Source organism: Oenanthe melanoleuca, chromosome 20 (genome assembly GCF_029582105.1).
Source record: "Oenanthe melanoleuca isolate GR-GAL-2019-014 chromosome 20, OMel1.0, whole genome shotgun sequence".
In the NCBI taxonomy this organism is placed as follows: domain Eukaryota; kingdom Metazoa; phylum Chordata; class Aves; order Passeriformes; family Muscicapidae; genus Oenanthe; species Oenanthe melanoleuca.
Window position 1 is genome coordinate 7,456,924 of NC_079353.1, and position 23,379 is coordinate 7,480,302.

Genomic DNA, 23,379 nt, shown 5'->3' on the forward strand with positions numbered 1-23,379 from the left:
GAGCTGGATCCCCACATCCAGCAGAGCCTGCTGCCAGTTGCTGCCTGCTGATCCAGGCAGGTTCCCTGGTCTCTGGTGGAGCCCATTTCCAGCCTGTACCTGGTGATCCACCTGGGATCCCTGGCCTCACCCTGCAGCTGCATGTGCTGGAACATGGTATGGCCTAACCCCACTTCTCCCAGTAGTAACTCCTTGCCCTGCTTCTAGGAGTCAGCCCGTCCCAAAACACCCCTGTCCCCTTTGTTCCAGGGGTTGCTGCTGTTCTTTTGCCTGCTGGCATTTAACCCTGCCCAAGATCTCATCCCGGGAGTGTTCAAAAATCCAGATCTTGTCCTTGTTTCATCAAGTCCCACCTCTGAATTAACAGAGCAAAAGATAATTCAGAAGTTCCCCTTTTGAGCAGACATTGCATTTCTGTTTGACTGGGAATTTCAATGCATCCATTGTATATTTTTTTTCTGTTTATCAACACGTGGTGGGTAGGATGCCCAAGTGGAGCTGGGACCAGGATGAGGGCAGACCTCCACAGCCACTGGTCAGGAAACAGCACCACAGCTGGGACCTTCTGCCATGTCTGCTTTTGCTCTGCAGGGATCCAGGTAGGCTGTGCAGGACAAGGCCATTCCCTGCTTTTCTCATTACCTATAACATTGCCAATAAATAATACTATTTTCACACAGTGTTTTGGATCTGCAGAACAGCTGTCAAGCACTCATTGGTGTAGAGCATTCCCAGAGGCTCCATAGGTAGGGTAGGGAAGAGGGAGCCAGGTCAGAGATAGGTAGGGATGGAATCAGGTCATGAGATGCTCCATCAGGGAATGCTGTCTCTTTAAAGTAGGAAGGAGGATGGCACAGAGATGGAGAGATCTGTGGGCTTCTCCTGGGTCCTGTCTGATCCTTATCATCCCCACATTTTTGTGTATGATTCAACAAAGTCCTTTGCTTGCACAAGTTACTTGATTCTCATCTTTGTGACTCAGGTGCAAATGATCTGCTCACATTTGCAGTGAGAGAGTTGAGCCCTGTGGCTACAAAGCCTCAAAAGCAAAAGAGATCCTCACTTTGATTCAACCTGGAGAACAGAGCAAGGTGCTTCCCTTTTGGAGGCCCTTGCAGAGAGAATGAGGTAAATGAAGGTGGCAGGTGGGTAGGTGCCACATCAGCACTATAATGTGGCTCCCAGGCACAGACAAGGCTGGCATCTGCTTGCCACACATGCAGAAGGTCTGTTAGAGTGTGAAGGGCTCCTGGAGTCCCCCTCTTCCCCTAGGAGCTCATCATATCCTGCCCCCAAGAAAGCGCTGGGATCTGCTGTCTTGAGTTAGGCCTTGGGCAGCCAGGGTAGGCTGGGCTCTCAGAGAGATGTGCTCTGCTCTACAGGGCAGGCTGCAGGAAATTGCAGGCACTCAGCACCTCTGAAAGCCCTGCCATAGGGTGCCCAAATCCCCTGGGAGGTACTCACTGCTGGGTGCCTGTGCTAGGAGGTAACTCGGCTGAGAACACACAGGGTATCCAGAAGCTGCAGGGCTGTGGGAGGATCCAGGCAGGAGGATTGCTGTGACAGACAGAAAGATGGTGCCACTTTCTTGCAGTGGGGTATCTGTGACAGCCTGGAGCAGGTGGGACGCTTCTCCTCCAGCCCCTAGGCTGCAGGGGCTTTAGGGAACAAGCTTCCTGTAGTGCCCACTCCTGTTTGTAAGAGGTAGTAGGGTACCCTGGTCCCGTGGCAGGATGCAGGGCATTATCTCCTGACAACAGCGTCAATCCAGCAGTGACACCTGTGTCTCTGGGCCAGCCCGTAGAGGACAAAGTGCTCTCAGGGACAGCTTTGGTTTCTATGCTCCCCCAGGACTGCAGGCAAAGCCATGGCTGAAATGCAGAGCTGTGCCTGGCAGCGGGGCAGTGGCTGCGGGGGGAGGAGGAGGAGTGGGCACACGGCTCCCCCAAGGACAGCCCTGGCTTGGAGCTGGCATGGGGACTGGTGTGGGGATGGAGGCTTGCCACCTCCCCTACCTCCTGGGCTTGGCCCCATTTCCAACGTGTCTTGGCACCATATGGCGCTTGCTTTATTTGTTCTGCTGCGACTTGGGAAGGAGGGCAGTGTTTCATTGTCTGGCAGAGGAGGTGGGACGCAGGCACAGGAATATGCCCGTGTCCCGTGGGATCACTGCCTGAGCCAGGCGCTCCACATCTCGTCCGAGCTGCAGGTCGGTGTCCTCATCCTTCGCAACAGAGGGGTTTCCCCGGAGAGTCTCTGCCGGAGATTCACCCACCCACGTGGCGTCGGAGCTGAAGCAGCACCTCGTGTGCGGGCGCGTCCCGGTGCGGAGCACGGCCGACCCGCCACGGGACGCTGCCTGTAGGAGGAGAACGTGGCAGCGCTGCTCCTGACTCACTGCACAGGCAGCAATCCTGCGACAGCGATGCCGGGCTTGCCCAGCACCAAAAAGTGACAGCATGCTCCACCCACCCCGGCTGCGGGAGCAGGAGCCTTCTCCGCATGCCCGCGGTCTGGAGGAGCCGCTATCCCGCGCACATCTCCCCGTCCTGCTCCGTGACACACCAAACCTCATCCCACTGCCTCGCCTGCAGCACCCGCGCTCCCCCCGCTCTGCCTTTCCCTTCCCTCCGTTGCCCAGGGCTCAGCTCGCCCCACCGAGCTCTGGGATGGGGAGGAAGGGGAGAAAGGCTGCTCGGAGGCTGAGGCCCAGCCCTCTCAGATTTGCATATTTTTTTACTGGCTCCCAAACAAGATATTTCTCCGGGGAAGTGAATGCATCGCCTGCAGTCCCCGAGGGTGCTGTGTGCTGGGACAGCAGCCGCTCTGCGAGGAGGGGCCGCGGTCCCGGCACCCACCGCGATTCTGCTCCACACGCCCGCACTTCTCTGCTGCAGCAGGAAAAACCTTTTCCTTGGTGGTTTCAAAATTCACGGGCTTTAATGCTGCTGCCCTGGGACTAGGTCCGATCCCTCTTGGCTTGCAGGAGTCCCGGAGGCGGCCGGGCTGCAGCCGCCTGCGCAAATCTGCTCATTTCTATTTTGTCACTAGAATTTCCAGCATGTCCCTCCTCTCGTGTATAATTTAGTCGCATGAAAAGGAACCGCGCGAGGAGGGGAAAAGGATGGGGAAACTTGCAAAGTCAGCCATGAAGAGGGAATCTGTGTCAGGAAGCATCACAAAGGGAGCCGGGGGATTGGCTCCGGTCGCTTCCAGCGGCTGTGTGTGTGCCAGCCCCTCAGGAATCGCCCGGCGGCTCCTTCCCTCCTTGCGTCCCTCTCGCCTTGCCTGCGCTGCGGCCGGGCTGGGACAGCCCATCGCCGTTGCCATGGCTGCGGTGTGCGGAGGGGGGGCTCGGCCGGCTGCCCCCGCCGGAGCATCCCGCGCCTTCCTCCCTCGTCCTCCCCGCCGGCCCCATCGGATACGCTCCGGCCCCGCTGCTGCCAAAGTCGCACCGTGGATTTGGCACCCGTGGGATTAGACAGGGCTGTGCCCGCGGGAGGAGGAGAAGTAGAAGAGAAGGAGGAGGAGGAGGGAGCAGGGCAGCTCCGGGCTGGGCGGCAGCCAGCCGCCCCGGGGAGGGCCGGGAGGGCGGCGGGCAGGTAGGGCGGGCAGTAGGGGGGGGGCCGCTCCCCAAGGGAACGGGGGGGCCCCGGCGGGGCGGCGCGGGGCACAGCTGATGCCGGCCGCAGCTGATCCCCGCCGCCCCCCGCCAGCTGCCGCAGCGTGGGCGCAGCCGCGGTCCCGCGTGTCCCCGGCGGCACCGCGCACCCCGGGCCGGCCGAGCGTGGAGCCCCCGCGGAGGGGAGCGGCCGGTCCCGGTGTCCCTGCGCTGTGCGGGACCGCCGGGGCGGCGGCGGGAGGAACCGCTCGGTCCTGCCCGCGGCCGGGGCCGAGGAGGAGGGAGTGGGGATTGCTCCGTCCCCGCAGCCCGGACCGCTCAGCAGGGAGCGGCTCCTGCCCGAGCAAGGGGGGGCCGCGGGCAGAGGGGAGGAGGGGGGCCCGCGCTGCGGGCAGCTGCCTCCAATCCCGCCAGCTGCGGCCCCGGGAATGGCCCCTGCCCTGCTGTGCCCTGCCCGAGCCCTGCTTGGGGCGGCGGCTGCAGCCCGGACACCGGCTTTGCTGCGTGTGACGCTCGGGGAGCGGCCGTGGGACCCAGGACAGCGGGGACAGCAGCACAGCGGGCCCGGGACCACGGGTGTCGGCTCACCCAGCCCTCCCCGGAGCCATCCCCCCCGGGCAGTGGTGTGCCCCAATGGGGCTGCACCGAACCGCGGTGTGCTCCCTGCGCACGCACTGGGGGATAAGCGAGCAGCGGTTCCGCCGGGGGCGGGGAGCTCCCGTTCACCCGGGGCGCGCTGGGTCGCTGTGCTGTGTGGGGTCGGGGCGCAGCTAGCTCCGGCAGTCCTGCAGTGCAGGAGAGGGTGTCATGGCCTCTGCGGTGCCACCAGGCTCTCGGTGCTCCCCGCTGTGCAGGCGGGATGCAGGCAGGGTGCCTCCGTGCTCCCGATTACCATCTTGTTTGGAGCCGAGGCAGAGGCTGTAATCTGATGCTCTCAAAGTTGGTGTTTACAAGGGACATGGCAGCCATCAGAGGCTCTTCTTGTTCTCCTGGTGAAAGCATATTCCTTTCTCTGCCGCGTGTGGCTGTTCTGTGTGCCAAGCACTGCCCAGGTCGCACTGAGCATCCTGCAGAAACACCTTAGAGGGTCAGAGTCACCAGAGCTTCTGTGCTGTCCGGCCGGTGGGGTCGGGGCCCCTACACTGGGGGCTTTGGAGGGACAGTGGGTTCGGACCCTCTGGTGCAGGCGGCCAGCCTGCTCTGGGGTGCCTGCAATGGCCGTGTGCCGTCAGGAGCCCACCTGCTGGACAGGGAGTGCTGGGAGGAGGGCGAGCTCGCTGCCCGCGGGACTCATCAGCTCCCTGTTGACAAATCCTTTCAGTCTCGAGCAAGCAGAGCGGGACAGAGCTCACCCCGAGGCTTCCCGCTGCCACTCCAGCCCTGCAACTACCGTGGACCTGGGAGTCCACAGGGCACCCATCTCACCCATGGGGGGTGGTCTGGCGAGACGCCCCCCACCTGAGCCCAGCACCCCTCCAAGCTGCCCCCGAGCACCCGCAGCCCCACCTGACACGGCTCATCTCCAGAGCCAGGAAACGCCGCTGGCATCTGTGCCCTCATCTTTTCAGTGGGGCTGCAAATCGCATCGGTCGCGGCACTCAGAGCCCGGTTCCAGTGCGGGTGCTCCAGCAGGGTCCGGGAGCTTTGGCACGGCTCCCACAGCACAGCGGGACACGGGACTGTGCCTGATGAACAGATGGCACCAGTGCAGCCACAGCCAGGTTTGGTGGCAGAGGAGAACCTGCTGCCCTGCCGCGGGAGCGGGGACCTGTGCCCTGGCCCTGGGGAGGGCCCCGGGGATGCTGTTTGCAGAGCGCTGGCTCCAAGGACAGGCTCTGCTCCAGGCGTGTCTGGGGGAGCCGTGCAGGATCAGCAGCAATAAAAGCTCCATGAGCCCTTTGTGCTGCACCGTGTCTGGGCAGCGCTGCCTGTCACAGGGCAGCAGAGTCGCTGTTTGGGGGTTTTGTATCCCTAGTCCATGGGGGTCCTGCTGGGAGGAGAGCATAGGTCAAAGCCAAACCAGCTGCGATGGAGGAAGTGCTGATGGGAGCTTGTGGGTCGGTGTGGGGACTGCGGGTACCTGGGCCAAGGCAGGAGGTTATAAGGCAGGTTGGAAACCAGGGCACGTCATGGCAGGGAACAGCCTTGGGAGGGGATGAGGCTGGAGCTGGAGCTGGAGCATACTGAGCTTGGAGGCCACAGTGAGCGAGCTGTGGTTATTCACGGCGCCATTATTACAGCCACCCATTTCCAACACTCTCGGCGAGGCGGGAGCACAATGTGCTCCAAGGAAATGTGATTGTGGGTCCTGCCCCTTGGCCCGGTGCTCGCTGCACTGTGCAGATGGAGCTGGCAGAGCCGCGGCTCCGCTGCCTGGAGGGAGAGCGAGATGGCGGAGGAGAGGCAGGACTCGTCCTCACGGGCACAGGCAGAGCTCTGCGGGAGGGGGACAGTGCTGGCGCCGCGGGGGACGGAGATAGCGACAGGGAGAGGGGAGGCCAGGCAGCCCCAGCACTCCCTAATGATCCCTGCCTCAGCCACGAGTGCTTACTCCTTCTTCCTGGAGTGGAAGGAGTGATAGGCCAGTCACCTGCATGGGCTGGATGTGTCACTTGCCAGCTGCTATGGTTGACAGTGCTGTGCTTGTATCTCTGTGTCCCACAACTGTCCAAGGCTGGCCTGACTTTCCCCTCCGATCTCCCTGCTCCTGGCTCAGAGATTGGTTTCTAGGCAGAGCCGTAAAAACCACATGCATACAAGTACTAAAAAAAGCATAATTTTATTCAATAACTGCATTGTGTGCTTAGAATTTTCTATATGTGAGATGGAGCAAGTAGGAAAACTGGTGGAAAGGTGAGTGCTCCCCCTCTCCTTTACCTGCTCTGATAGTGCTCTGTCGAACTGCTCCACGCCCGCAGCCCGGGGAGGGGGGCTCTGGCTCCCCCCCAAGCCCCACCCCATGCAGCCGGGCCACTGCCTAAGACCGGGTTTCTCTGCACCCGGGGGGGCTCCAGAGAGTCCAGCGTCCTGCTGCCTCCCTGGAACCTGGCCCTGCTGAGGGCACCTGCAGTGGAATAGGCACCCTCCGGCATCCCCCGGGGTGTGTGTGTGGGGTGGGGGGTGGGCTAACATCGATAAATGCATAAATACAGCTAAATCCTCAGTATTTCAGTTCCTCAGTGGAAGCTGAAAGTCCCAGCCTGCCTGGCTGGGAGCAGGCGCCGTGAGGTGCCCCCCAGAGAGGTGACGGGTCTCCTCGTTATTGTCATGATTATTTTTAATCTGCTCTTATCAAAGCCAGCCCGACTGAAGAACTGCCTGACCCAGCACAGCACAGAGCGTGTGGGGTGGGACGGGAGCTCACTCCAGTACCAGCTGCGGGTGACAGAAAGGAACGGGGACACTTGGGTTCAGTTTTATTGCTTTTGAATAAATCCGGGAGCTCCTGCCCCCAACCCGGAGCTGAGCCAGCTTCGGTGGCTTTGCCGGAGGCGGTGGGAGCCGGTGCTCGGGGCTGGGGCTGCTTCAGGGGGGTTGCGATGTGATGGTCCGGCCGGGCGGTAACGGGGGGTGACGCCGGGTTTGGGGTGGGCGAGGGTAAGTGTGACTCCGGGGCTCCTGGCTGGGAAAGCGCTTGTGGGAACTGCGGGGGAGATGGTGCTGCTGGCGGCAGGAGACGGGGGGGTCGAGGTCGGGGGGCTGCCTGCCGGGTGCGGGGAGGGAGGGTCCATGGGGCCAGGAGGCGGACTGGGGCTGAGGAAGGGATGAGGGAGAGGAATGCGTCGAGGAAAGGGGACGGGGGAGGGAGAGATGGATGCCCGGGGATTGAGGATGCAGGGAGATATCCTGGAGGAGGGCGGGCAGGATGCCCCGGGGAGAGAGGGCGGGGGACGGGAGCGGTGGATGCGGGAGAATGGAGGGCGCGGGGCGGGGTGTCCGAAGGGTGGGACTGGGTGGGTGCGGGGAGCGATGGGGGTGTCCGGAGGGTGGGACTGGGTGGGTGCGGGGAGCGATGGGGGTGTCCGGAGGGTGGGACTGGGTGGGTGAGGGGAGCGATGGGGGTGTCCGGAGGGTGGGACTGGGTGGGTGAGGGGAGCGATGGGGGTGTCCGGAGGGTGGGACTGGGTGGGTGCGGGGAGCGATGGGGGTGTCCGGAGGGTGGGACTGGGTGGGTGAGGGGAGGGGTGGGGTGTCCGGAGGGTGGGACTGGGTGGGTGCGGGGAGCGATGGGGGTGTCCGGAGGGTGGGACTGGGTGGGTGAGGGGAGGGGTGGGGTGTCCGGAGGGTGGGACTGGGTGGGTGCGGGGAGGGGTGGGGTGTCCGGAGGGTGGGACTGGGTGGGTGAGGGGAGCGATGGGGGTGTCCGGAGGGTGGGACTGGGTGGGTGCGGGGAGGGGTGGGGTGTCCGGAGGGTGGGACTGGGTGGGTGCGGAGAGCGGTGGGGGTGTCCGGAGGGTGGGACTGGGTGGGTGCGGGGAGGGGTGGGGTGTCCGGAGGGTGGGACTGGGTGGGTGCGGAGGGCGATGGGGGGAGCGCGGGCCCTGCGCGGTGCTCTGGCTCCCTCTGCTGCCCCGCACGGCGCAGCGCAGCGGGGGCGGGGCGGGGGGGGGGCACCGCCCGGCAGTGCCGTGAGTTTGTCGGGTCTCAGCAGAGGGGATGGAAACAGAGGGACCCTGCCTGGGGATCCCACCCCAATCCCCGCCCCGCAGGGGCTGCTGAGCCGGGCGAGCAGGGCTCCCCGAGTTGGTGGTCCCTGGGGAGCGCTGCCAGCACCCGCCCGTGTCCCAGGCAGCCCTGCGGATGAAAGGCGGTGGGGTGAGGGTGCAGGGACAGTCCCCAGCCCTGCGGGACGGCGGGTCGGGCCACCCGGGTGCTGGCGTGACGCCGAGTCCCAGCAAGGGAAGGGCGCTTGACCTTGCTTGCAGCCTTCACATTTTCTCGCAGGAATGTGAGCAGTGCCGTGTCTCTGTGGGCAGCAATGGCCTCGGCTACCAAGTGCCTCCTGCCTTCACCCTGCTCCTTATCCACACCCCAGCTGTCGACGTGAAACAAAGCTGAGGAATAGAGACAGGATGGGGACATGCACCGTCCTTTCTGCGCTGCTGCCATGGGCACCGGCTGCAAGGTGTAGCCTCAGGGCTCGGTGCTGCTGTCATGGATATGGGGCTGTTCCGAGAGCAGGGATGCTGCTGTGCCGGGGGTGGCATGGGGATGGCACGGGAATCCTCACCTGGTGTTTCACAGCCACTCATCACCACTGGGGCTTGTTAAGAGCTCGTTTCCAAGCAAATCTGTTCCCCAGTGCTGTGGGATGTGTCAGTGGCACAAGGGTTAACCCTGCTTTCCCTCTCTGTCGGTGCCTGGTCTGGGATAACCTCGTTAGCGGTGGCAGCGATGCCCCTGGGACAGAGCAGCCCTATAAACTGGAGCTGAGTGCTGGGAAATGGGCTGAGCTGCCTCAGCGGGGGGCTGCTGGGTGCTCCCCCCACCAAACGCCAGCCCATGGCTGCTCAGGGTGTCATGGAGAGGGGAAGCTGTATGAGGCTCTTGGGGACAGCATGGATTTGTCACTGCAGGGCCTGGCATGCTTTGTGAAGCTGTACCTGCAAGGGAGTAAATGCCATCAGCCCTGGATAGGACACCCCCAAGGCACTGGGTGCTGAGGGAGGCTGTCCAGGCCCTGATCCCACAGCTTGGGGGCTCCTCTCTGTCCCCCAGGAATCAGCTTTTCCTCCTCAGCCACGTGCAGTGTGGGATAACACAGGGACCTTTTCACCATGGCTGTGCCAACCACGCCACCCCAGCCCCACATGGGGCCTGGAGATGCCCAGCCACCCCCTCCCATTGGGCTGTTCCTTGGATGGGCTGGGGATCACCACCCCGCTTTCCAGGGCTGGCACTGGCATGGGTGCCTGGGCATTGTTTCTGCCTGTGCTGTTGTGCCACAGGCTGGTTTCTGGTGGCCACCTCCCCTTGCTGTGGGAGAAGATGGGTTCCGTATGCTGGAGCATTCATTCCCTCTGCTGATCGACAGCCTGCGGTCTGGCTGAGCAACCCCAATTGTTCCCAGTGTGCTTGGACAAAGAACTGCCTAGAGAGATGGCAAGGCTTAGGAGCAGACGACATGCTAGGAATATTTCCACTGCCTTGGACACCACCAGTCTCTTCCCCCACCTCCTACAAGAATGGGAGGCAGCAGCTCGGTTTTGCAGGCAGGGTGGGTTGCCTTCTCCCTGTTTTGAGCAGAGTGGGTGCAGAATCCTGTCCTAAGGCAGGATGAGGGCTTGTCCCTGGGAGTGCGTCCTCAGCTGCAGCATGGTGTTGTGCCAAGTGCCACCCTCGCCTATCTGCCCTGGTGAGGAGACAGCAAGTGCCAAGGGATCCCCAGGGAGCCCCTGTGGCTCCTGTCCCCAAGGATTCATGTGGTGCAGTGTGGTGGTGGTGCTGGCCTGCGGCCCTCCAGTGTGCTCAGGGCTGCTGTTTCCAGGCAGACAGAGCAATGTGGGGAGCTGCAGTTCACAGCTGGTGTTTTTGCTGGGTGCTCCATCACCCCAAAGCCTGGCAGAACTGGGGAGGAGGATGGCAAGGGGTGATGAAGGGCATGATTTTCCTCAGCACTGGGCTGATCTCCACTGTCTTGGAGTCCTCATCTGCCATTTCTGCTCCCTGGCTTGTCTCACCTGCCATGGCTCCCTCCCTGCTATTTGCCAACCCTAAGATTTGTCATTCTATTTTGCAGACAGGAAATTTTGGACAGGGATACAGACCAACCTGAAAGGCCTCGGCATGGAACAGCTCCTGGCAAGGTCTGTGGAAACCTGGATATCTGTCAGTTCCCACACGACCTGCTCAAGGTCAGGCAGAGCCAGCAGTGAAGAGCCCCAATTCCTTCTTTCCCTGGCTGCCCATGTGCTCACAGGCACGAGTGGAGTCCACATCTGTTCTGCTCCCTCTGAGCAGAGGCTTTTGTTCTCAGGGTTTGGAGGATTCCTTCACATATGAAGGGAGCAGCAGCACTGGCATTTCCAGCAGGGAGAAGATGCTTCATTTGAAAACATCCCAGTTCCCTGGGTCATTAGCATCTGACATGGCTGAGAATCACAACAGCATTGAATCCACGCTGGGAACTGACAGACCCCAGAGTGCAGCCCCTGTTTTCTGCTGCGCTGCTGGAACTGGCGGGGGCGAGCAGGAGCACGGGATCCCCGCTGCAGCCCGGCTGCTGGGGCCATTCTGCAATCTCCCCTGCACTCAGGAGACACTGCCTGGCAGCCCGGGGCAGCAGAGTGTCTGCAGTGCTGCGAGAGGAGCTGCACCGAGCAGAGAGAGCATCTGAGCACACAGGGAGGTGACCGCGTGTGGCTTCGGCATGGCCGAGCCGCGCTGCCCCGCTGCAGCCGGAGCGCCCACGTGTCCCCAGCACCAGGGACAGGCATGGGGGGCTGTGGCACGGCTGCCCGGAGGAAATGGGCCGGGAAAGGCCCTGGGGAGGCAAACGGCTGCGGGAGTACGGTTAGCTGCACCCCAGGCTGCTGAGAGGCCCCTGTTTCCCCCTTGCCCGCTGTCCCGCCGAGATTAGCGCTCGGCTGGCTGGGCTTGACGGGCAGGCGGAAGGGGCCGCGCACACGAGCACGGCGGGGCCGCCCGGAAACACGGGCAGAACGGGCACCGGGCTGCCCCAAAACACGGGGCAAAACGGGCACCGGCCTGTCCTGAAACACGGGCAGAATGGGCACCGGGCTGCCCCAAAACATGGGCAGAATGGACACTGGGCTGCCCCAAAACACGGGGCAAAACGAGCACCGGGCCACCCCTTCCCTCCCTGTGGTTGTGCCAGCTGTGCCCACCACCTGTCAGGTCCTGGCGCAGAGCTTTGGCCACTTGGCCATCACCCCTGTGCTGTGCAGGAGGGCCACGGCTGCCACGCTGTCTGCCGGAGCCGCCCTTCCTCCTGGCCAGCCCCATCGGCAGGGTGACCCCATTCCCCCACATTTGGGGTCCCGGACTGGCTCCCCCTGCACCCCTTCCCCACGGCGCTGCCAGCCGTGCCCAAGAGCGGGGGTGGCAGCAGCGGGGTCACATCGCAGCGCAAACGCCGCCGAGCAGAGCTGCCCGTGGGGAGCGTGGAGCAGCACGGAGGTGACCCCTGCACTCGGGGTCAGCGAGCTCGGCGTGAGTCAGCCCCGAGCGGCTTAATCCCAACCGGGCAGGCGGAGGAGAGCGGGGGGACGGCGGATTCCTGACCCACTACGGAGCCTGGCACCTCCTCCGCAGCGCCCTGGGCACCTCCCGGCGTAACCAGATAGGGCCGAGTGGTGCCGCCCTGGCACCGGGAGGGTGACGAGAAATAATGGGAACAGGCGGCAGAACACGGAAAGCAAAAATAAATCGCTTTTGTCTTGAGAAAGCTGCAGCCATTTGGACTGCTTCTTCCTCCCTGAAATAGCTTTTACTGCCACCCAGAAGGAGGCAGAATATTCTGTAGAGCATTATTTCAGAGGTTTTTGGTGTTTTTTTCATTTTTACAGTAAACGTAACAATCGTGACATAGAATATTCTGTTGAACATTATTTCAGAGGTTTTTGGTGTTTTTTTCATTTTTACAGTAATCGTGTGACAAAGCTTGAAATGCTTGCGACTGACCTGATATGTGGGAAAATAAATAAATATGTTCCTGGGTTTGCCAGCAGGATTCCCCAGTTCCCAAATATATGGCTCAGCCTGTGCCCGTTGTCATTCCCAATCCCTCCTTCAGCACCACAGGAAATGCAGTGCAGGGACATTCAGTGCTGGGTTTGCTGCAGCTGGAAATTCATGGTTGAAGCTGAGAGTTGCAGGGAGCTTTGTGATGCTTTTCTCACAGAAATGATCTGTTTGGGACGGGTTTAACTGGAAGCAGCTGCTGCTGCAGGGAGCCACACAGCAGACTGGCAGGATACCATGGGACAGTGAATCCTTCAGGTGGAGGCTGGAAACGGAGTATCTTACTGGAATATTGGCTGGTAATGCTCTATATTCCCTTCAGTGGAACTGCTGAGTGTGCCAGGGACACAGAGATGCCTTGGGACATGTAAGAGGAGCTTCCTTCATCCCTGTGCTGTGGGAGAGGCTTCAGCCAGCTCAGGCTGCTGAACACTCAGCAGTCTGGACATGAGAGGAACCTCAGTGACTGTAACATTGCCCACTGCCCCAGGTGGGCTGGAGCACCCCTCTGCTTCCTGATGAAGAGCTCATCCTTGCCCTCAGACAACTGAAGAGTTGAGCTAATGGCACTTCATGGGGTTTGGACATATGTCCACTGGGAAACGGGCTGGGTCTGACTGTGCCATGTCACGCAGGCTGCAGATTAAAGAGCAGCACATCCAAATGAGATTTATCTCATCACCCCCCGAGATGTCTCCCCTCCGTGCACAGAGGCAGCTGTTTGGTTGTTTAAGATTTAAAATCACCTACCACTGAGATACTGTTCCATAATGAGGCACAATTGGGAAGAAGCTAATCAACATGTTTCTTTATAAAAGAGAAGGGAGAGGCTCAAAGGGAGCACTAAGTGATTCCCCACATTAGATGCTGTCCTTGCTTTTCTTGTCCTCTCTGCTAATTCTTCCATGTTTCAAAATGATTACTTGCTCCTGTTTCTCTTTTTGTCACAAAACCAGATTCTGATACAAATAGAGCAGGACGGGAATGGGTTTATTTCTTTGCTATTTTAGTAAAGGTATCCACATTACTTCTGACCACAGTTTCTCTTAATAGCATAGTAAAAAAAATTTAAAAAAAGATGAGTGGACTTGTATGTGCTTTGAAAAAGCTGAAACTTAGCCCAAGTTTCAGGTTCTAAAGGACTGATGGGTCCTGCTGGGCCATGACACCACTGCTCATCACACAGCTTGTCTTCTATTATCAGGGTGTGAAGAGTCAGCTGGGAAAGAGCAGATCTGCAGACCCATGAGGAGGAATTAAACATCCCGGACAGATGTCGGCTCAGGTCTGTGAGGTTTCAGCTGAAGCTTTCCAGGCTGGTTTTGACCCGTTCCATTTCATGCAGAAAACTGTAGAACTGGGGCAAAGTTAACTCTGCAGAAAAAAAAAAAAAAGAAAAAAAAAAAAAAAAGAGAGGCATCAATTCTTAGATTTCAGGTTACATTTCCAACATTGACAAAGCTGTTCTGGTGCTATCATGGAGCAGCTCATGTTCACCTAAGCTGGGCAGGATTAGCCAACCAGCAGCTGGTTCCTTATGCTAGCCAGGCTGCCAGGGAGGCCAGGCTGGGATCCTCCCCCAGAATGGGATCTCCCAACAGCACCCCATGCTTGGGAATCATTTATTTTCCTTGTCTACTCTGCTGCTCTGACTGCTCTGCACCGCTCTGTGACAGACCTGTGTTTACTGAAGCACAGCTCTGAAGGTGCCCAGAAGTCTGTGTTCCTAAACAGTTTTGGAGTGCCTGTGGTAGGGAAAGACTGGGGCAGGAGCAGCCACAGCGATGGACAGGCTGAGGCAGGAGTAACACAGTGATGCTCTTGCAGTGACCCCACCCTGGTTCTGCCCCCAGACTCCACCAGTAACCCCCCAAACCCCAAACTGCAGCTTTCCCGTGGTTCCCTCTTGTCCAGAACTGTTAACTCACCAACATACACGTTTTCCAATTGGCTCCCTTTCTTAATCACCAGCTTCAGCTTGGGGAGAGGAAAAGCAAAAGTATTTTAGTTCAGAGACCTGTACCTGAGCACTAGGAGAGGACAGCAGAGCAGGAGTCTGCTGTGAATTTGACTGCTGCACAGCACACACATCTTCCACAGGCTTTCCAAGAAGTGTCACTGTAGGAACAGATACCCTGGACACTGGGAAGATCTCTTAAAGTCCTTGATCCCACTCCCCCTCCCTCCCTCCCAAAGATGGTTGACCTTTGCTAAACTGAGCTTTTTGAACAGCTTTTCAGAACAGGCCACGTTCCTGTGACACCTCATGTCTTCAGAGGAGAAACAAACAGCAGTGTGTCTGCTCTCTGCTGGCAGAAGCACTTGGAGATGAAGATGCAGTCCCAGAGCCCATTCCTGTGAGACCCAGCTTCCCTCTCCTTCCCCTCACAGCCAGTGCTTCCCACATGCCTGGCTGGAGCTTGTTCCTCAGCTGCCCTACAAGCTGAACTCTGTGATGTGGGAGATTTACCTGTAAGAAGATACTTCCCACTTTTTCCAGCTCACTGCTCCCAGCAGTCACTGTGAGTGAGAAAGAAGAGAAAGCAGATAATCTGTTAGTTAATGATGAAATAAAACATTATTTAGCCAGGAGCTGCTGCTGGGTTTCCCAACCCCTCCAGTTTATGTTGCAGCTCTATTACCTCCAAACTTCCACTCCATATCTATTAGCTGGTTAATCATCAGTGTCTGTCCCACAGCCAGGCGTGTTAGGGTGGGGGAATTCACCTTCCACTAAAAGAGCAAAAGACACACCAGCAATCAATTCAGAGAGGCCTCTGTTTGTACCTGAAACTTCAACAAGAGTCAGAATGAAGGCAGAGGATGGGAGAAGTAGAGAGTAAAGAGAGAACCAATGTGGTTGGGAGGTCTTTCAGAAGTGTTTGAGTCCTGCTAGGATTTCCATCTGCCCTGTCACTTCTGTAAATGAAACTCACTGGTTTTGTTTTAGCACTGGTTCAGTGTAACAATATCTGTGCAAAAAGCCATGTGTTCATGTAACTGCATGACCTCAGGGCTCAAAGCATGGGAGGCACAAAAACATCACATGAAAGCCACACAGCAGTGCAGGAACTGTGACACTAATGGGGGAGAGGTCCTGGCAAACCAGAGGTATCATCAGACAAACTGCTCCTTATTAGTTCTCTGAGGATCTTCAGTTCAAAATCCCAAGCTGGTTTTGAAGAAAATACCCAAAGTGCCAATGTGTCTCAGGAGCACAGTGGGGTTTTATGAGTTCCCACTCACAGAACTGACATTTTGTTAGCTTAGAAACAAGCAAAAATACATGAATACCTGTTCTGCAAAATAACTGGCTTTCTCTTCACTGAGGCCTGTGGGGGGAAACCATATGAGATTACTATATGTGATAAATATTAATTATCTTTTATTTAGTGGAAATCACGTGACCTACCTAGAGCAATAAAATCTGCTCTGACTTGTTCAGAAGACAAATTCCTCTTCAGGGCACCTGAATAAATACCACAAAGAAGAAAAAAAAAAAAAAAACACTTTTTAATGAGTCAAACCAATTTTTTACTGAGTCAAATAGAAGCAGGGACAGGACCTGACGACGGAAAGCCTCTTGTTTCTGAGGTGCTGTGTTTTGAAGCAAACCACAGCTCCTCGGAGATCGGAAACCCAGTATCTCTGCAGATGCCCGGTGCTTTAAAAGTCCGGGCTCTGGGAGTGCCTGGGAGAGGGCGAGATCCCATTGCAGGTATCCATGGGAACAGAGGCAGCGGTTATGTTTTGAAGCTGCTGCTTTCCCTCCTGTAGCCGCTTTGCTTGTTAAAGGAGAACTGTTAAGGCTGGCGGGCTCCTAATTTGATCTACCTGCTGTGTTTGGGATGATGGGTGTGAACGTGTACATATAACACTTTCCCCTGCTGCGCCTTCCCCCTTTGTTCTGGGGCCCAGGCAGCACACGGACCTCTACAAGGATTCTGCTCTCTGAAGCCAAAAGCAGGAATCTCATAAATTCAAGGAGACTGCCAGCCCCACGTGGCTTTCTGGCTGTGCAGCACAAAGTTATCTGCTGTGATGTGCTCTGATATCACCCGTGGCATCACAAAGCTGAGGAAAAGTTACAACGGGATTGAAGCCAGGGCTCACAGACAGAACGACAAGATGAGGGCACCAAGCCTTGAATCAGGATGGCAAAAAATGCAAATTCCGCATTAAATCCCCATAAGATGGTTGCAGGAAAGAAAATTGTTGTTACTTCTGGATAGGAAAAGTGGCTTGAAGCAGTAGAACAAGTTTAATACAAATTCAGAAAACAGTTGTGCTCAGCATCAGGGCTGTGAAGGAAGGTATAGGGAACTCAGGGCTGAAAGGTAATAGCAAGGGACTATTAATAACAGGAAGGATCAATGGGATGAATGTGCCGTGGAGTGTTTGATGCATTATCGTGTCAAACGGCAGCCACAACATCACAGTAATCCTATAAAGTGCTGGAGTCCAGGGTATTCCAGTGGAATCCCCCCAAACCTCTTCGTCACTGTTTATGAAGGAGAAAGAGCTGGACACGCTGTGTTCCTCTAGAACAGGACTGCAAGGTCAGCTGTCTCCTTCCCTTGGCCCAGAACTGCACCACTCCCCAGCCTCCTCCAAAGGCGTGTGCACTGTCTTATTTATCTCCAACAGCGCTTGTCCTTGCAGGAATTACAGCACTGGGTCACTTGGGTGGAAGCTCCTGCAGAGACTTGGTGCCAACATGAGGCTGCCCTGGTCTGGCAAAAGGGATTTACAGGAACTGCTTAAACCAAGCACTGTCATTTAATGCACAGATATTTAAGGGAGTTTACTTAAGCCCACAAAATGTGCATGCAGGCAGGGTATAAAGAACACAAAGAGTCACCAAACGGGGAACTTTTGATTCTTAAGTGCTAAGCACTGTATTAGCTACCATTAACACTTATTGTGCAAACCAAGCCCTGCAGGAATGGCTGGGACAGTTTGGCCTCAGGGCAGCATATGCAAATACATCACTTACCATTGGGTACCAGAAGAATACTTTTGACAATGTTTTTCAGGGGGCCCAAGCTGATTTTATTCATGGTGGCAAAGTCTGAGAGCTGAGTCAGAAATCTTTCTACCTGCTCAAGAGAAAGAGCAGTGACCAAATCTTTTCTCTGTTTCTGACCAGAGCTGCACTCACAGATCTCTCCAGTTCTGCCTTACCTCCTTGGGCTCTGTCAGAAAGCGGAAAAGCACTTCAGTCAGCGCTGAGAATTGCTGTGAAGAAACAGAGAAGTGTTAGATGCACCAGCATCAGCACCTCCCCACCCCACCAGCACCACGATCAGGTGGTGATGTACCTCCCTGACCCAGCTCCACACGTGTCCAGCACACTGGTCCCAAGGCAAGGACCCTGTCCTTGCCATTATGTGATGCCTGTGGATGGAATTTGCTCAGGATACTTTTTCAGAGCCTCTCAAGGGGTCTGTGCAGCTGGTAGCTGGCACTGCACAGGGTTTTTGTGACTTGAGGCTAATCGGGAGCTGCTGTTCTATCTTGTGCAATCCAAAAATCTGCGAGTGGGAAAAGTTGTGAACATACAGTCTCATGTTTCACAAACCCCATGGGGTAACCAGACTAACTCGGGAAAAGAAGAGAACTGGTTAAGGGTCTAGCTGCTGCTTTCAGCCTTCTGGGTGTGCAGCTGGCAGGCAGAGATGGAGCCTGCCCGAGTGGCAGAGCATGACCAGCACCCTCCTCTGCTGGCATCAGAGCCAGAAGTGCTGGCTGTGACCTTCTGAGTATGGCCAAAAGTGTTATTGGCTGCTTTGTGGCTGCAGATCCTGCCCTGCCCTTGGACTCAGCCATATAACAGAGATGGCACCGGGATGCTACCAGGCTGATTTCCTCAGTCCTGGCAAGCTGGGCTGGAAAAGCCTCAGCGTTTCCACTAACTTCAGCCCAGGCTGCACACCCGGTGTGCCAGTGACCTGAAGGGAGGTGGTACCAATGGTACCAATGACCAGAATCATTTAGGTTGAGGCAGGAAGCACATGGTGGGAATCTGGGGTGGGAATCACAACCTGAATACTGTGTGGTCCCATCACAAACCCCAGTGCTTGACAGGACCCCCACTGCCCCCCAGGCACGACCTGTCCATCAGGAATTCCACCAGTGTCCCTGCCATGGCAGGCAGCTGGGCCTAGACGCTGTTCTAGGTCCCTTCCAGCCGAAACCATTCTGGGATTCCCTGGTTCTACAAACATCCTTCAAACTGCTTCGGGCTGCACCGCCGGGCACGGGGCCACGCTGCCCGCCCTGCCTCGGGCACCGGGCCCTGCAGAGACCCGGGCACGTAGGCCTGCACACCCGGCGGCACCAGCACACCCTGATGCGATGCTCCGGGGCCGCGCTCCCGGTACCAGCCCGCCCCTCCCGGCAGCGCTGTCCCGGTTCCGTGTCCGGGGCTGTCCCCGACCCCGGCCCCAGCCCCGCCCGTGCCCGTGCCCGTGCCGGTCCCGGCGCACCTGGGCGCTGAGCTGGTTGAGGTTGTGCATGTCGGCGCTCACCGCCTCCGGCACCGGCTCGTGGGTGAAGTTGAGCAGCCCCATGGCGGCGGCGGCTCCGCCCGGTCCCAGCCCCGGTTCCAGCCCGGCCCCGCCGCCTCAGCCTGAGCATTGGCAGCCGCACTTTCCGCACCGCCGCGCTGCCGGGCCGCTGAGGGCACCGGGAGCTCCCGTCCTTGGCTCCCGCAGCCCGAGCGGAGCCGGGGACGGTGGAGCCGCGGGCTGGAGAGCTGCACACTGAAAGACTTTTTTTGTTGTACAAAAACCTAAAAAAAACAAAAACAAAAACAAAAACAAAAACAAAAACAAAAACAAAAAAAAAAAAAAAAAAAAAAAAAAAAACAACAAAAAAAACAAAACCCAAACATTATTTATACGGTAAATAATTTTTTTTTGTTTGTTTGATTGGGTTTATTTATTTATTTATTATTTTATTTTTTTGTTTTTTCCTCCCCCGAAATTTCCGCTTGGGAACGGGCACTTCGGTGTGCATTCCCCTCTTCGACTGCCGCTCCCAGCGCTGCTCGCTGCCCAGCTCGGGGTGATGAATGGCCCAGGGACGAGCAGCCCACATCCCAGCACTGGGCTCCGTGGAATGGACAGATGTTGGGCAAGGAAGCAGCAGCCCTGGGATGAACCAGCCCATGGGCAGAAAGTGCCCAGATGTCCATGGGTCAGGGCTCGATAGGAAGATTTCAGCTCGATTCTCGACACAATCCATATACAGGAGGTCTCCTTGCCTCAAAGATATATTGTAGGAAGGCAGAGGAATTGTCTTCTCACCCTGTTACAGTCTCGTTTCTGTTTGGTCTTGGAGGAAGGCCTTGGTCCAAGAATATTGAAACTTGATTTATTCTCGCAGAGAACAATGAAACTGTTCCCATCTTGAAAGACTCCCTTGCCTTAAATTGCTATTTCACAGCTTCCCTTGAGCAGCAGCAGGAACTCTCCGGGATTCCACTATCAGTGCGAACGTGTCTTATCCATTTTATCAGGGAAGGTGTTCTCTGTCTGTCGGGCCTGAGGACAGTGTGTAAAAGTCTTTGTGGAAGGTAAAACCTCGACAGCCCTCAGGTCTTCTGGTTTATTACTGACACTTGCAGTTCCCAATGCGAATATAGGAAATTTTATATTGCTTTCATTGTGAGTCTATCCCAGCAGTGGTTTATAAACAAGGAGATAAGCAGCTAAGTACCACTAATGATGGGGAGTTAAGAGATATTTAACTGGTCGTCTGGCTGGAAATAGCTTTCCACTTCCTTTTCTTCCCCCTTTATCTCCCAGACCAGCTGGAAAGTTTCTGTTTCACAGATCCAAGGTGAGACTGTGCATCTCCTCGATTTTTGAGGCGAAAAAATTGCGTGTGGAGGTGCTTGCAGGAATTGGTCCTAAATATTTAGGACACTTTTAAACAAGGTAGGGATTTTTCATATTGGGACAATGTATCCGTTTCTGTGGTGAACCGCCCAAGCCAGCATGTTTAAACCATGGAAAATCCTTGCGTCTCAAAATGAGTTAATCTGAACTAAAACTCCTCCAGGGAATGGGATGCAGGGGGTAGCACTGGACACCAGTATGTGTGAACACAGAATTCCTCTCTGGCTTTAAAATGCTGCATACAGCCCTATGAACTTTTTCCCAAGTGTAAATCAGTATTTGCAGTTAATTATCGCACATTTTCACAGCCACCACATTTCCCCCTGTACTCTGGGTCCGAAAACGTGAAACTAGGCAAGAGTGGGATCTTTCCTTCCCCTTGACTTCCCAAGGTGATGCTTTAGGAGCTAATTCAGGGCGGTCTGGGTGCCCGCGTGTGCGAGCACGCCGGAGGCACGGCAGGACGGTGACGCCAACGCTGCTGAGCAATTTCTCAGGCAGCGAACCAAATTCTTGAGGAAAGTTGAGTGACAGGAGCCAAGAAGAAGAGTCTCGGCTGAGGTACGTGATCACAACATCCTGTTCAAACAATCACCAGGAAATTCGGTGGTCCTTCCTCCTGGGATATGAGTTTAGGGCGATGGCGAGTGCCATGCGCCCAGCTATGGCACGGGCGGCTCTGCGCTGCCTCAGCTTACTCGGTTCTCAAATCAAGAAGGATTTACTCGAATAAAAGAGCAGGTTGCAGTGTGATGACCGTAGTTATGGGGGTGTCTGGCGGGTGATGGTTCTCTTCGTCCTGGGCAGAGCCCCAGGGCTGCCGTAGGGGTGCAGGCAGCCATCAACCCATGGGTGCTCCTGCCAGGCCATTCTCATGCAGAACGCGCCGCTGATGGACTCATCAGAGCAGAGGACAGGCCAAGGGCAGCAGTTTGGAGTTGCAGGTATGTGCCCTTGTTCTCCATAAATACCAAAGTAAAAGCAGAGGCAAAAAAGCAATGGGGACACACAGGCGCACAGTAAGAGTCTGAAAACGGTGCTCTCCAAACTGAGTAGAGGATCCAAGTGCCCCACTTGAGATGTATTTTTCAGCTTCATTTCACATGTCAAACTTGAAAAGCTTCCTCAGCACTTGGGGAGTGCTACCCGGGGAAGGGTCCTTATTATGTATTCCCAAGAGATCAAATCCTGGGATGTCCCCATCCTGTTCTCTGATGCCATTATCTATGCCAAGCTCTCCCAGCCCTTTGCAGTTGCTCCCAGGTCAGCCTTGCAGCTGAAGTGAGGAACATTGCCTGCATTTGACAGCCTGAGAAAGGCCTGGAAAAGGCAAGAACGTGTGAAGAAGCCAGGGGGGTTTTCACCCAGCTGGTAAGAGCCCACCTGCTCTCTGTGTGTTCTGCCCAGCTGCAGTGTCTGCCTTGGGCTGGAAGCACGAAGGGAACATTTCTGGACATAGTCTGAGGGATGCTGTGTCTCTGCTGTGACCATCTGAGAGGTGCTGTGACTCCTCCTGGCTGCCCAGCTGAAACTTCTGAGGAGTTAGTTCTGTCTGCCTGGATAAATGAGACCTTTGAGACCAGGATTTCAGTTTCTACTATAGTTTATGCTCCTTCCTCTCCGCATCACACTCCTCAGCCTTTGGTCCCAGGAAGACACTGCTGCAGGAGCAACTGGCTGCCAGCCTTTTGTGTAAAGGTGGAGCAGGGCTGGGAGCTCCACTGCTGGGCTCTGGCATACTCCTGCCTGGCAGCCACAGTCAAAACCCTCCCTCTCTTCACCAGCTCCTCCGTTTCTAAGCAGGAACCATAATCCCTGATCCAGGCAGGCAGCAGCAGCTCTGGACTGCATGGAGGGAGGGGGCTCTGCTGGCAGCCACCCCCTGGGAGCAGCGTTCCTCTCGATTAAAGTATATGTGCTTAGGAGGGTGATTTAGGGAGGCCTCGTCACTTCAGATTAGGCTGTAGCAGGCATATCCTGTTTTCTAGGAAAAAGAGGATTTTGTGGCCAGCTTTGTTAGAGAGGCATTGAAGGTTTTTCTTTGTGTGCCTTGGCGTTTGAAGTTTGCAGGCGGGTAGCTGCAGACTTTCTAGATGTTCTGGTTACACGGATGACACTTATTTTTAACCTTATTTTTATTAGAGGTTTGTATCATGTGGGCCTGGCCAGCCCACAGGAAGGGCTAGAAACTTCTTGTAGGAGGGATAACATTTCCTATCTCTGTGTAAACAGCAATTCCCCCCAGATGGGAAAAGCTAGCTGTAAGGCAGGCTGGGGCTGTATTCCCACATGTGGCAGCAGGATGAGGCTCTCCCACAACGGGAACAGACCTTGCTTCCAGCAGCCAGAGCCCTGCTGAGTGGCACAGCTCTCCCCAGACTCAGCAGAGGTGCCAGGAACAGGAGATCTGCTCTGGGGAGCCATGATGAGGAGCGGCTGGTTGCTGGGAGCTGTGATGGAGCAGCACTGGTGGAGCTGGTGGAAAGGCAGGCAGCCAGCACAGAGCTGGGGTGAGGGCTCAGACCATGAAGACACTTATGGAAGAGGAGGACACATTCTGCAGGACGTGCTCTGATGGGGTCGTGCAGTGAAGAACACTGTGCACTGCCGATGTTACTGTGGGCTGGGAAAGAGCCACTGAGTTGTGTGTGCACCGACATGGGAACCCCGAAACCTGAACGCAGCAGGAGCATCGCTGCCGACTTCAGTGGAAAGAGAAGTTCTTCCTGCTCTCAGGCCCAGCTTGCAACTGTCCAAGCTGATTTAATGGGGCTGGTGTTCCTCCCTGCCTCCAAGAGGACTAAACAAGTGTTACTGGGATGTGGGAATCTGGGACCCCCAAGATCCAGAGGTGACAAGGTTACCCTGCTGACAGCTGTAGGTAATGACACATTTTTGCTCAATTGCTTTATTTGTGGAGGATCTTCAGGAACTCTGCTGTGATACATGGAGTAAGTTCCAATTCGAACCCTTGGGTGCAAAGCAAAAGATGGGAGGTGCTGGCAGCCAGAGCAGAGCTCTGGGCAGGGAGTGGCATTGGTTTGCCAGGGTGACAAAGGAGAATTTTAGGAAGAAATTCGAAGTGGGAGAAATGAATGGATGGAGAGGAGCTGGGCCTGGTGCCATACCCCCAGGTGCACTTCAGAAAGG

General features: G+C 56.6%; 1 protein-coding gene across 1 annotated transcript; it reads right to left on the reverse strand.

Moving 5' to 3' along the window:
* Positions 1-13,294: 13,294 nt before the first annotated feature.
* Positions 13,295-19,005, reverse strand: COMMD7 (COMM domain containing 7). The gene is made up of 9 exons (XM_056507062.1): positions 18,814-19,005; positions 17,510-17,563; positions 17,322-17,424; positions 15,738-15,794; positions 15,620-15,657; positions 14,968-15,058; positions 14,796-14,845; positions 14,254-14,302; positions 13,295-13,699 (listed from the first exon to the last, which is right to left on the reverse strand). The coding sequence occupies exons 1-9, from the start codon at positions 18,895-18,897 to the stop codon at positions 13,623-13,625; spliced, it is 603 nt and encodes a 200-aa protein (XP_056363037.1). The 5' UTR covers positions 18,898-19,005; the 3' UTR covers positions 13,295-13,622.
* Positions 19,006-23,379: the final 4,374 nt, after the last annotated feature.